The following is a 14,879-nucleotide window of genomic DNA, read 5'->3' as shown; positions in this document are numbered from 1 at the left end:
AAGTGTATGTGCAACCAAAACTTTTTTTTTTTTCATTAGTATTGGATAGAATAGGGAAGTTTTTGAACCCTGTTGCATTTTACTGCTATATTGGGCTCTAATAAGGCTTGTCTTGGATGCAGGGGTGGACTGATCATTTGGACCCGAGGGCCCAGGGTCGGGGGGGGGGGGGGCATAAGAGGCTTAGCCACTGATGAGGCTGGATTTGATGGGCACTGATAAGGCTGCATTTGATGGGCACTGGTAAGGCTGCATTTGATGGACACTGGTGAGGTTGCATAAATGGGCACTAATAAACTGCATTTGATGGGCAATGAGAAGCCTGCATTGATGGGCATTGATAAGCTGCATTTTATGGGTACTGATAAACTGCTTGAGTTTGGGCCAGGACACATGGACGGGGACAAGGGGGACACATAAGAGGCTTAGCCACTGATGAGGCTGCATTTGATGGGCACTGATAAGGCTGCATTTGATTGGGCACTGGTAAGGCTGCATTTGATGGGCACTGGTGAGGTTGCATAAATGGGAACTGATAAGCTGAATTTGATGGGCACTGAGAAGGCTGCATTGATGGGCATTAATAAGCTGCATTTGATGGGCACTGAAAAGGCTCCATTTGATGGGCACTGAAAAGGCTGCATTTGATGGGCATTGATAAGCTGCATTTGATGGGTACTGATAAACTGCTTGAGTTTGGGCCGGGACACATGGACGGGGACAAGGGGGACCCATAAGAGGCTTAGCCACTGATGAGGCTGCATTTGATGGGCACTGATAAGACTGAATTTGATTGGGCACTGGTAAGGCTGCATTTGATGGGCACTGGTGAGGTTGCATAAATGGGAACTGATAAGCTGAATTTGATGGGCACTGAGAAGGCTGCATTGATGGGCATTAATAAGCTGCATTTGATGGGCACTGAAAAGGCTGCATTTGATGGGCACTGAAAAGGCTGCATTTGATGGGCACTGATAAGGCTGCATTTGATGGGCACTGGTAAGGCTGCATTGGTGGGCATTGGTAAGGCTGCATTTGATGGGCACTGGTAAGGCTGCATTAATGGGCATTGGTAAGGCAGCATTTGATGGGCACTGGTAAGACAGCAATTATGGGCACTGATAAGGCTGCATTTGATGGGTACTGAAAAGGCTGCATTTGATGGGCACTGAAAAGGCTGCATTTGATGGGCACTGGTGAGGTTGCATAAATGGGCACTAATAATCTGCATTTGATGGGCACTGAGAAGGCTACATTGTTGGGCACTGAAAAGGCTGCATTTGATGGCCACTGATAAGGCTGCATTTGATTGGCACTGGTAAGGCTGCATTGATGGGCATTGGTAAGGCTGCATTTGATGGGCACTGGTAAAGCTGCATTGATGGGCACTGGTAAGACTGCATTTGATGGGCACTGGTAAGGCTGCATTGATGGGCACTGGTAAGGTTGCATTTGATGGGCACTGGTAAGGCTGCATTGATGGGCACTGGTGAGGTTGCATAAATGGGCACTAATAAGCTGCATTTGATGGGCACTGAGAAGGCAGCATTAATGGGCATTGATAAGCTGCATTTGATAAACTGCTTGAGTGTGGGCCGGGACACATGGACGGCGACAAGGTTGGCCCCATTAACTCCTATTGCCTGGGGGCCCCATTAGTTGTCAGTCCGCCCCTGCTTGGACACGAAGCAAAGCATTACAATGGCAGAATGTGAACAACCCCATCTGCTAAGATTGCAGCTCAAGGGGTGGTGATTAAAAAAAAAACGACTTTACTGCACACTTTTAATACACCCCCCCCCCCCCCCCCCAGCTCCAAACAAGTCATATTAGAGCCTGATATAGCAGTAAAAATGTAACATGGTTCAAAAACTTCTTAAAAAAAAGTTTGGTTGCACATTCATTTTAAGATTACCTTTACTGAACTACTTTATTTTATTTTTTTATTTGCATCATATGTCTATCTTTTTTTTTTTTAATCTCCCTCTGTTTCTTTCTTTTTAAAAAATTGAAATATTCTTGTTTAATTGTACCTGACATTCTTTGTAAGCGGCACTTTGCCTAAAAAAGGAAGCTTGCATGCCATTGATGCTATGGAAGGAGAAACAAGAACAACTCACCTGCACAGAGACACGAGGGAACTTCTCAATGTTGTCACCACCGATGTTGGATGTTCTGCAGATTGCCTTTATATATATATATATATATATATGTATATGAGGAATATAATAAGCCTCCCATTGTTCAATCATGCCACATCATCAGCAATTCAATTCCAGTATTATAAATCCCTGTCACTCACTTTCTCTCTCTCTCTCTACAGTGCTGTGAAAAAGTGTTTGCCCCCCTCCTGACTTTTTATATATTTTTTTTGTTGCATATTTATCACACTTAAAGGATTCAGATCATTAAACAATTTTTAATATTGCACAAAACCCAAGTAAATACAAAATGCAGTTTTAAAATGATGATTTCATTTATTAACTATTTCTGGACCAAAATATGCCAAGTAATAAGTATTACTTCTTTAACCACTTAAGCCCCGGAGGATTTGGCTGCTAAAAGACCAGGGGGTATTTTGCGATTCGGCACTGCGTGACTTTAACGGACAATTGCGCGGTCGTGCGACGCTGTACTTAAACGAATTTGACGTCCTTTTTTTCCCACAAACAGAGCTTTCTTTTGGTGGTATTTGATCACCTGTGCGATTTTTTGATCACGCGCTATAAACAAAAAAAGAGCCTCAATTTTGCAAAAATAACAATATTTTTCACATTTTTTATATGAAATTCCCCCCAAAAAAAAAAGTAAAAATCAAAATTTTTTAACATTTTCGGCCAATTTGTTTTATGCTACATATGTTTGGTAAAAAAAATCGCAAAAAGCGTATTTTGATTGGTTTGCGCAAAAGTTATTGCGTTTACTAACAAAGGGAAAGATTTTTGTCATTTTTGTTGTTTTTTTTTTTTAACGCGTAATGGCGGCGATCTGCGATTTTTTTTGCGGTACTGCGACATTGCGGCGGACAGATCGGACCCTTGACTGACATTTTTGACACTTTTGGGGTTACCAGTGACATTTCTACAGTAATCAGTGCTATATATATGCACTGTTACTGTAAAAATACACTGGCAGTGAAGGGGTTAACTTTATTTGAGAGGGAGGGGCTGTGTGTGTCACTAGGGGCGTGATTCTAACTGTGATTGGCTGTGGCTTGAGCTGTAGTTACACTGATCAACGGTCCTACATAGTAGAACCGTATGATCAGTGTTTCTACACAGGGGAGAATGACAGGCAGCTTGTTTACACAAGCTGCCTGCCTTTCTCCCTCTCCCCCGACGATCGCAGAGTGAGCGGTGGACATCAGGTCCGCCGGTCACACGCGCAGAGGGGTCCGTGACCGGGCGGGAGCGGGAGCGCCCCGCCGGCGGCGCGCACTCGCTCCCCAGAGCCTCACAGGCTAGTGACGTTAATTTACGTCACTTTGTCTGTGAGGGGCTGACCGCCGCAGTAAATATACTGTGGGCGGTCGGCAAGTGGTTAACAACTTCTGGACGGGAAGATTTTCCCCCTTAATGACCAGGCCATTTTTTTGCGATTCAGCACTGCGTTACTTTAACAGACAATTGCGCAGTCGTGCCCAAATAAAACTGATGTCCTTTTTCCCCCATGAATAGAGCTTTCTTTTGGTAGTATTTGATCACCTCTGCGATTTTTATTTTTTGCACTATAAAAAAAACAGAGGGGAAAAAAAGGTAAAAAAGAAAACTAATGCAGCCACCACATCTAATGATTGGTAAGCTGCAATATATTACAATATTGGTTTTGGTTTTAACCACTTCCCGACCACCCGCCGCTTTTTTACTGCGGCAGGGAGGCTGTCCTGCGCAAACCGACCTAGATCTATGTCGGTTGCGTGCGGGAAGCTAGGGGGCGCGCTCCCGCCCCCACTCAGCAGCGGGGGAGGCGGATACGTGGGTCAGGCGACTTCGATTGCCGCCTGAAACCCGCGATCATTCCCTGCTGAGAGAGAAGGACGGTCAGCTGTCGTAAGCACAGCCGACCGTTCTTCTCCCTGGGATGATCACAGATCCTTCCATATAGGATCACAAGTCTCTATGGTCATCTCAGAGGCCACAACCCCCCCCCCCCCCCACAGTTAGTATCACTCCCTTAGGCTCACATTTAACCCCTTGATCACCTATACTGTTAACCCATTCCCTGCCAGTGTCATTGTTACAGTAACAGTGCACATTTTTAGCACTGATTACTGTAGTAATGTCACTGGTCCCCCCAAAAATGTCAAAAATGTCAGTTAGGGGTCCGATCTGTCCGCCGCAATGTCAAAGTCCCACAAAAATTGCAGATTGCCGCCATTACTAGTAAAAAAAAAAAAAAAAGAACAAGAAAAATGACATAAATCTTTCCCATAGTTTGTAGACACGATAACTTTTGCGCAAACCAATCAAAATACACTTATTGTGATTTTTTTTTTACCAAAAATATGTAGCAAAAAAGAAATTGGCCTAAAATGTTAAAAAAAATGTGATTTTTAAATTTATTTTTTTGAGAATGTCATATAGCATAATGTGAAAAATATTGTTTTTTTTTTTTCAAAATTGTCGCTCTTTTTTGTTTATAGCGCAAAAAAAAAAAAAAAAAATTGCACAGGTGATCAAATACCACCAAAAGAAAGCTCTATTTGTGGGAAAAAGAGGACGTCAATTTTATTTCGGTACAGCGTCGCACGACCGCGCAATTGTCCGTTAAAGTAACGCAGTGCCGAATCGCAAAATAGGGCCTGGTCATTAAGGGGGCAAATCCTTCTGGTCTTAAAGTGGTTAATACCCTGAGAAGACATTGGCAGCTGCCATACATACCACCCTTATTAAATACCTGACCTTCGTGACCTGCCACTAATGCAAGTTATACATTTTATATCCTTCAAAGAATGATTTGTGAATCTGAAACTTCACAGAAGCTTGACTACAAATAATAATGCTTGTAAATAGAACTCAGTGTTGACTAAGAACAAGAAGTCATTGTTTTGGATGTTGGGTGGAGGTCAGGTGCCTCCTAGGTCAACAGAAAGCTATTTAGGAACAATAAACTGTAAATTCAACTGGTCAAGGCCATTGTTATTGGTTCAATAGACAATAAAATATTTTATTTTACTAATTCTATTTACCATTTTATATTTTGCATAAAAAAATAAACAAACGTAAAAATAACCAAATGGAAACTTAGCTACCACGACTCAAGCTTCATATAACCAAATGTAAGCTAAACGAGTCCAATAACTAAAACAAGTCCTCTACCCATGAGACGAAACATATTGGGAGGGATGAGACTATTTAGGGTCTCATCAAACAAATTAAACTTGTTTAACAATTCACGTTAAAAACGAGGTTTTAGTTGCACACTTTTGCGAATATAAGTGGAAGACGCCGTGCCTACGTCAAGTCTCCTCTGTGTACTTCGGTTCTAACTCTATAAGTTTTGAAATTCTCCCAAGTTGGAGCCTATATATCAGTGGATAAATTAAGGGCAGGTTTGCCTGGAGGAAGCCAACCCCTTACAAATTCTATTTACCATTTTGTATTTTACATTAAAAAAAAAAGAAAAACCAACGTAAAAATAACCAAATGGAAACTTAGCTACCACGACTCAAACTTCATATAACCAAATGTAAGCTAAACTAGTCCAATAACTAAAACAAGTCCTCTACCCATGAGACGAAACATATTGGGAGGGATGAAACTGTTTAGGGTCTTCTTCTAACCTGGAAACTGCCAGCCAGGTCCACTGCAGGTACCAGGAAGACCACTGATACACCAGGAGCTTCTCTGGGAGGAACATTCAGTATTAAAAGGTAAGCTACTGGAAGAAATTTAAAAGGGGGGAGAAAACAGAACAAATGCAAATGGCAACTGCTGCCATAATCCCACGATGGGAACATTGTATTTACTTCTGCTTCTATTTCATCCTAAGCTTTCTGTAGCTGTTCATTGACATCCCTACTGGCTTATGGCAGAGAGGTGGAACAGTATTTAACACAAACAAAGATTTCCAGCACACGTACTAGCTAGCCTGCAAAAAACAAAACATCAAAAAAATTAACCACTTAAGCCCCGGAAGATTTTACCCCCTTCCTGACCAGGGGGTATTTTGCGATTCGGCACTGCGTGACTTTAACGGACAATTGGCCGGTCGTGCAACGCTGTATCTAGATGAATTTGGCGTCCTTTTTTTCCCACAAACAGAACTTTCTTTTGGTGGTATTTGATCACCTGTGCGATTTTTTGATCATGCGCTATAAACAAAAAAAGAGCGTAAATTTTGCAAAAATAGCAATATTTTTCACATTATTTTATATGAAATTCCCCCCCAAAAAAATGTAAAAATCTAAATTTTTTAACATTTTTGGCCAATTTGTTTTATGCTACCTATGTTTGGTAAAAAAAAAAATTGCAAAAAGCGTATTTTGATTGGTTTGCGCAAAAGTTATCGCGTTTACTAACAAAGGGAAAGATTTTTGTTGTTTTTTTTTTTTTAACGCGTAATGGCGGCGATCTGCGATTTTTTTGCGGTACTGCGACATTGCGGCGGACAGATTGGACCCTTGACTGACATTTTTTACACTTTTTGGGTTACCAGTGACATCTCTACAGTAATCAGTGCTATACATATGCACTGTTACTGTAAAAATACACTGGCAGTGAAGGGGTTAACTTTTTTTGAAAGGGCGAGGCTATGTGTGTCCCTAGGGGCGTGCTTTCTACTGTGATTGGCTGTGGCTTCATATGTATGAACAGTGATCAACGGTTCTACATAGTAGAACCGTATGATCATCCTTCATACACCGGTTTACACAAGCTGCCCTTCCTTTCTCCCTCTCCCCCGACGATCGCCGAGTGACGCACACATGCGCGGGGGGGTGCGTGAACGCGCGGGAGCGCGCCTCCGGCGGCGCGCGCTCGCTCCCTAAACCCTCACAAGCTAGCGACGTAGACCTATGTCACTTTGCCTGTGAGGGGCTGACTGCCGACGTAGATCGACGTTAGGCAGTCGGCAAGCGGTTAAACTTGTCTAACAAATCACATTAAAAACAAGGGTTTAGTTGCACACTTTTGCGAATATAAGTGGAAGACGCAGTGCCTACGTCAAGTCTCCTCTGTGTACTTTGGTTCTAAAGCACTGTACACACGATCAGATTATCGAACGATCTGTCGTCCGTTCTTTGTTGCATGCTAGTCTCATGTCGAAAGTGAATTTTCATACGAAATTTCCTGTACGACAGAATTTAACTTCAGAAGTGATGTCATGTGTTGAATTGTTTTGTATTTGTTCTTTCGTTTCTGAGCATGCCTAGTCTTGCTCTTAAGATTTTTTTCAGTCGAAAACTGTACTAATTAAACAAAAATCGGATGTGTTGACATACAATAAAAATTTTATAGCCTGCACATCCAGTTTTTGTCATCCGAAAATCCATAATCGTCTGTCGAAAGCACTATACTAACAATCCGAAAATTGGCAGATCGCTCGTTGGATGAAATTTCCCTTCAGATTTTTGTATCGTGTGTTCCTGAGCAGGAACACAGATCGCTGTCTTCTCACATTACAAGCACCTCCCCCACACAGTTAGTAAGCACTCTCCAGGAACACATTTAACCCTTCAATCGCTCCAGATGTTAACCCCTTCCCAGCCAGTGTCATTAGTACAGTGACAGTGCATATTTTTAGCACTGATCACTGTATTAGTGTCACTGGTTCAAAAAAAAAGTGTTAAAAGTGTCACCCCCATGTCGGATTTATCCCGCTATAAGTCACTGATTGCCGTCATTACTAATAAAAATGACTAAATAAATAAAAAAACTCCATAAATCTATCCCATGGTTTGTAGACGCAATAACTTTTGCGCAAACCATTTAATATACACTTATTGGGAATTTTTTTTTTTACCAAAAATATGTAGCAGAATACAAATTGGCCTAAAAAGATGAAAAAAATTGATTTTTTACTTTTTTCTTTATTAGATGTGTTTTATAGCAGAAAGTAAAAATATATATATATATATATATATATATATATATATATATATATATATTTTTGTTTTTTTGTTTTTTTGTTTTTCTACTATGAGAAGCCTAGCTCTTCTTTCATCTACATCGTACCCCGAGAATCTGTACTCCTATTGACAGGCTTTTCCAGGTTCTTATGGAATACCTTTTATGTTTATTTTGACTACCTGTAATGGGGGTCAAACCTAGCTGGTGAGTGTTCTGTGCATGTGAATGTCGGTGGAGAAGGGACCCACATATTCCCAGGTGATTTCTTAGATTGGATGGTCTTGGAGAAGATCTAATATTCTTGGGATTGTGTTGTTTGTAACAAACATTGGGACTTTTAAGCGCTGTGTTTCACGGTTTTCTATATATACATAAATAACTAGTTCTTTGGTAATAATCTTGTGCGCAAGTGTAGGCGTACCATGTCACCTCATTTACCACATTACTTTGGACCCCCTCCCCCATACTACCCTCATTACACAGGACCCCCCTCCCCCATACTACCCCCCTCATTACACAAGATCCCCTCCCACATACTACCCCCCTCGTTACACAAGACCCCCTGCAGCATATTACCCCTCTCCTCATACTACCCTTTTCATTACAGAGGACCCCTTCCCCATTACTACCCCCATCATTACACAGGACGCTCTCCCCCATACTGCTCTCACTATTACACAGGAGCCCCCCTCCCCCATACTACTCCCATCATTACACAGGATCCCCCTCCCGCATACTACCCCTATCATTACACAAAACCCCTCCCGCATACTACCCCCATCATTACACAGGACCCCCTCCCCATTACTACCCCCATCATTACATAGGACCCCATACTACCCCTATTATTACACAGGACCCCCCCCATACTACCCCCATCGTTACACAGGACCCTTACCTCAATACTGCCACCATCGTTACACAGGACCCTTACCCCCATACTGCCACCATCATTACACAGGACCCTCCCCCCTATACTATCACCTATCATTACACAGAATACCCTCCCCCATTCTACAGGACCCTCTCCCCCATACTACCCCCATCATTACACAGGAACTTTTCCCCCATACTACTCTCATCCCTACACAGAACCCCCTCCCCCATACTACCCCCATCATTACACAGGACCCCCTCCCCTCCCTCAATAGACCCCTGCATTGCCTCCCCACTAGGCTCAGCTTGATGGTGTCCAGAGGATGTTCGGTGAACACCAGGCACACCCCGCAGAACCCTCCGGTGAAGAAGTTCTTTGGCGGGCTGATGGTCTGCGGCTTGTCGGACATGATGAGTGGGAGGGGGTCGTGTGCCCGGGACCGACAGGCACTCATCTTGGACAAGGTTTACCTTCCCAAGCTGGCCAATCACTGCACAGGCTACAGACATAACGCCAGACCAAATCACCTGCACCCCAACTAACTGCGGGCAGTGCGGTCTCAAGGGGCAGCTGCTTTGGGCCCCACAACAATAACTGGGCCTGGGGCATCTGCCCCTTTTTCCCCAGCTTTAAAGACAGCCCTGATGATAGCAGAGCTGCCTTCCTTTGTGTCTTTTATATTGCCAGAGTTCACCTTTAACATATTTCTTTTTTTTTAATTCACCACAAAGAAAAGCAAACACCTCACATTTCATAAATGGTCACTGATTTCTGATTTATTTTTAATCCAGTCATTCACAACATATGTAAAGGATTTTTTTTTTTCAGTTCTAGTTATCTGATTGGAGTTCTTTACATAGTTTTTTTGAAATGCATTTTGTATATTTGTTGGAAAAAAATATATATCCCTCAGCACAATAACAGGCTTTCTTTGCGATCTCAATACAGCCGCCTTTAGCAGGCAGTTCTGCGATGCAGTATTCCGGGCAGATTCCGCCCCACTTTTCAACGCTGTGTTTCATTTTACACGGAGGAGCTGCAAAAGAAGAATACAAAACATTTATGAGGATTATAATCACCAGTATTATCTGATACCGAGTCTCCGAGCCAATAAGGGTGCAGAAGAAAGTGGCTACTTAAAGTGGACCTGTCAGCAACTTCCATCTCCATGAATAAATTCCCAGCAGGTTATAATATACAGCACAGGAGGACCCTCACCCTGCCAACATCCAAATGTATAGAAGAAGGAGAAAGGAGAAAAATACAAAACTAGTTTATCAAAAACATGGCAGACTTTGTAGGCACAACATGGAGGCAATTAAAAATGTAGGGCTTTTTTTCAGTAGGAACTTGGTGGAACTCAGGTCCACCACCTCTGGCTCAGGCCCTCTGCTAGCTATTCCAAAACAGGGTCTCTCCTGTGCAAGAAGGTGAATAATCTGAATGGCCTTTTGCACACAAGCTTGTGATCTTGCTACCCTCTCAGGACCAAGGGTATCCAATTATATTGAAAAACAACAAGAGAAGGGCGCACCAACCTCGTGCATTACCACTAAAAGTTTATTAAAATCCAAAAAGGTAGCACACATTGTACTCGCAAACGTAGGATATGTATACGCATGTAGCAATAAGAGACCAATTGCCTTCAGGATACTCCTGAACTGCTGGGGAATGTGATGGTATCCGGAATGGTCTTGACGCGTTTCGAGGGAGGCCAGTAGCACTTTTGGTTCTGAGGAAGAGGATCCTCCCTCAAAACGCGTCAGTAAGACCATTCCGGATACCATCACATTCCCCAGCAGTTCAGGAGTATCCTGGAGGCGATTGGTCTCTTATTTCTACATGCGTATACATATCCTACGTTTGCGAGTACAATGTGTGCTACCTTTTAAGATTTTAATAAACCCTTTTAGTGGTAATGCACAAGGTTGGTGCGCCCTTCTCTTGTTGTTTTTTTTTTTTTTATGCTCTCGGCTCCCTGCTCACCACTATTACTTGTAAACACCGACATCTGGCTTCTGTGTTTACAAGTGACAGCGTGTCTCCCAATGGCTCCCACAGATCTGATCTCCTAAGTGACCCCCACTGAGTTCAGGATGGGGACAAGGGAGATGCAGGTGCCCAGGGTGCAGTACAGATGCAGACAACCCCACTGGATGGTGTCCCCACCAAGTGAGAGGCAGAGCCAACTGCAGGGGGGGGGGGTACTAGAGCCAACTAGGTGCTTCAGCTTAATAAAGCAACAAAAGTAAGACATGTGGAAGATGGCGGAGCTTTTAAGAAGGTGGGGAGAAGATGGGGGCAGTGGCAAGGGTTGCATGCAGAGGTTTGAGCTGAAGAGGGGTGAAAGTGAGATGTGGATGGGTGATGCTGGGGTAAACAGCTGTGGAACAAGGCTGAACTCTGTGTGTAGCGTATCCCAGAACTCCGCACTCTGTATGCAGCAAATCCCTTGAACTTTGAACTATTTATGTTGTGCACCTCTTAACTCGGCATCCTGTGTGTAACCCCCCCCCCCCCAACTCTTTACATAATGCACTCATAAAAGGGAAAATCATGCATTTTAAAGCGATTTTGAAGAGGGTATTATATATAGATAAGAGACATAAAATTATATATATATATACACACACACACATACATACATACATTGGCATCGTACAGGAGAAACAGCGACTGCAGCCATCGTACAGGAGAAGCAGCGGCTGCAGCCATCGTACAGGAGAAGTAGCGGCTGCAGCCATCGTGCAGGAGAAGCAGCGACTGCAGGCATCATACAGGAGAAGCAGCGACTGCAGGCATCGTACAGGAGAAGCAGCGGCTGCAGGCATCGTACAGGAGAAGCAGCGGCTGCAGCCATCGTACAGGAGAAGCAGCGACTGCAGGCATCGTACAGGAGAAGCAGCGGCTGCAGCCATCGTACAGGAGAAGCAGCGGCTGCAGGCATCGTACAGGAGAAGCAGCGGCTGCAGCCATCGTACAGGAAAAGCAGCGGCTGCAGCCATCGTACAGGAGAAGCAGCGACTGCAGGCATCGTACAGGAGAAGCAGCGGCTGCAGCCATCGTACAGGAAAAGCAGCGGCTGCAGCCATCGTACAGGAGAAGCAGCGGCTGCAGCCATCGTACAGGAGAAGCAGCGACTGCAGCCATCGTACAGGAGAAGCAGCGACTGCAGGCATCGTACAGGAGAAGCAGCGGCTGCAGGCATCGTACAGGAGAAGCAGCGACTGCAGGCATCGTACAGGAGAAGCAGCGGCTGCAGCCATCGTACAGGAAAAGCAGCGGCTGCAGCCATCGTACAGGAGAAGCAGCGACTGCAGGCATCGTACAGGAGAAGCAGCGGCTGCAGCCATCGTACAGGAGAAGCAGCGGCTGCAGCCATTGTACAGGAGAAGCAGCGGCTAAAGGCATAGTACAGGAGAAGCTCCTGTATCATGCCCACAGCACTGCATCTCCTGAGGAGATGCAGGGGCTGCGGAGGGGTCTCACTTACCCATCGGTGAGGCGCCTCACATTTAAAAATGGCACCGCCTGGCGCCATCACGTCACAGCGCATGCGCCATCTGCCTGAGAATAGCTGAGTGTGTACAGTCTTTCCCGAGTTGTTGCGGCAAATGCGCAGTGTACATATCGGGCTGGCCGCTGACATTTTTTTTTTACTGTTCAGCCAGCCCCAGGGCAAGGGGACTTGCCGGCCTATCCGGAGATTTCCAGGTAGGCCAGTCCGGCCCTGACTCACTGTGTTCATTCAAAAAAGGAAAAGACATATTTGCTGGCCCCTTCACCCTGCTCTCCCTCTTAAAACACTTCCACTACCCAGCAGCTGGTGGGAGAGATGGTGGAAGCTGGTAGTACTGCTGTGGGGGGTCCTGTGCAGCAGGGGGATTTTGCTCCGCATGGGGTGATTAGGATGTACCCAGGCACATCCAGCACACCCCATGCACACACCTATTGATTGCATCTAACCTTTTCTCTTTAGCCTGACTGTCACTGCTTCCCCCCTTTTCATTCATTAGATTCAGTTCTTTCAACCATGGAGACTCCGTATCACTTATGGGTGTTACATGCCTGCCTAGGAACATCCACTCCTCCAGACACCCACCCATTTAGACATTTTGATATTTACATAAACCCACTGTTTGCCTCAGTGCTGAGGTCTCTTGAGAGGAGTACTGAGGCATGGTGCTGTGACGTTCTCATGAAGCTCTGTACAGCACCCTGCTGGCCCCTCCCATCAGCCAGGATCTGCCTGCATTGCATAGAGAAGCACAGAGGACCCAGTGATGACACTTCCAATAAAGAGTGAGTATGTATTTAAAATTAAAAACTTCAGCTTTAAGTGTTGTATGATCTTATAAAATGTAATTTAAGGTTTTACTTACATGGTGGTTCTGGGTCCTTGCATTGAAGTGCTGGATAAAAAAAAAAAAAAAAAAAAAAAAAAAGATCAGTTACACATCTCTATTATACATTATTCTTTTTTTCTCTTTTTTATTTTTTTTTTTATTCTTATAATAATAATAATAATAATAATAATAATAATAATAATAATAAGGGATGGATATAGAAATATATATATATATATATATATATATATATATATATATATATATATATATATATATATATATATATACACACACATCCAACAGATTGTGCAGCTCTTTACAAAGTAATAAACAAGAGCTGTTACACTAAACTGTATCCCACGATGTACACAATGATCATTATTTCATTAAAGCTGAACCCTGGGAAGACATTAATCTCTTCAGCCCCGGAAGGATTTACCCCCCTTTATGACCCGGCTATTTTTCGCGATACGGCACTGCATTACTTTTTAACAATTGCGCGGTCAAGCGACGCTGTATCCAAATAAAATTGATGTCCTCCCCCCCCCCCCCCCCTGCAAACAGAGCTTTCTTTTGGTAGTATTTGATCACCTCTGCAGATTTTTTTTTGTTTGTGCTATAAACAAAAAATTTTGAAAAAACAAAAAAAAAAACAACATTTTTACTTTCTGCTATAAAACACATAAAATAAAGTAAAAACTCACATTTCTTCATCAATTTACACCAATATGTATTCTTCAACATATTTTTGGTAAAAAAACAAAATATATATATATATATATTTTTAATAGTTAGAGGTTTGCATTTAGTTCAACTTTTTAGTTATATATATATATATATATATTTAATCTATCTATCCTTATATATATATATATATATATATATATATATATATATATATATATTTATTTTATTTTTTTAATTTATTCATACACATATACTGTACATATACACACACACACACCCGAGCATACAATATAATTACCTGGTATGAAGAACAAAACCAGTAAACTTAGGTAAAACTTCATAGCTATCGAGATCTGGAAAACAGAAGCAACATTCTTATGAAAAAAATATTTGGTTCCTGGAGGATGGAACAATAATGAGATCAAAGAAACAACTCCCAGCACTTTACCCCCCATGTCCCATTTAGCCCTTTGAAATAGTGCGACTTCACTTCAAATTGCATGATTTGAAACTTGCAGGTCAGTGCGACTTGGCCTGACATCTGTGCAACTTCATGTACCCGTGTCTATGCAAGTTGCACCTGAAATCACCAAAAATAGTGCAGGAACTAGCTTTTCAAATCGGTGCGACCGCTCTATTGCCGATAAGTTATGCAATTTGGACTTGTCAAATCGCATGACAAGTCACACCGGTTTGAACGGAAGGCTTGGTTTAATAAAAGGGTGCCAGTGCTCTGACTTAGGCTCCTGTTAGCCATAAAATGTTAGGCTCCTTTCACACGGACGATCCGATCTGATCCATCTGTCAGTTTTTCAGGTGGACTGGATCGGATGCTCCATGCCTTCCTATGGGGCAGCGGATGTCAGACATCTCTGCTGACATCCGCTGCGATCCGAT

General features: G+C 43.2%; 1 protein-coding gene across 1 annotated transcript in view; it reads right to left on the bottom strand.

Annotated features, from left to right (window-relative positions):
• The window catches only part of LOC309569027 (uncharacterized protein), a gene marked incomplete at its 5' end in the record, with an annotated part of 66,422 nt that extends 57,067 nt beyond the window's left edge, over nucleotides 1-9,355 (bottom strand). The window contains 2 exons of the mRNA XM_082274788.1: nucleotides 6,083-6,090; nucleotides 9,234-9,355. Of these exons, the coding sequence (XP_082130914.1) occupies nucleotides 6,083-6,090; nucleotides 9,234-9,355 (130 nt within the window). The remainder of the gene's footprint in view (nucleotides 1-6,082; nucleotides 6,091-9,233) is intronic.
• Nucleotides 9,356-14,879: the final 5,524 nt, after the last annotated feature.

Source organism: Pelophylax lessonae (assembly GCF_965119305.1).
Source record: "Pelophylax lessonae genome assembly, chromosome: 12".
NCBI classification, from domain to species: domain Eukaryota; kingdom Metazoa; phylum Chordata; class Amphibia; order Anura; family Ranidae; genus Pelophylax; species Pelophylax lessonae.
This window is presented reverse-complemented; position numbering and strand designations above follow the sequence as displayed.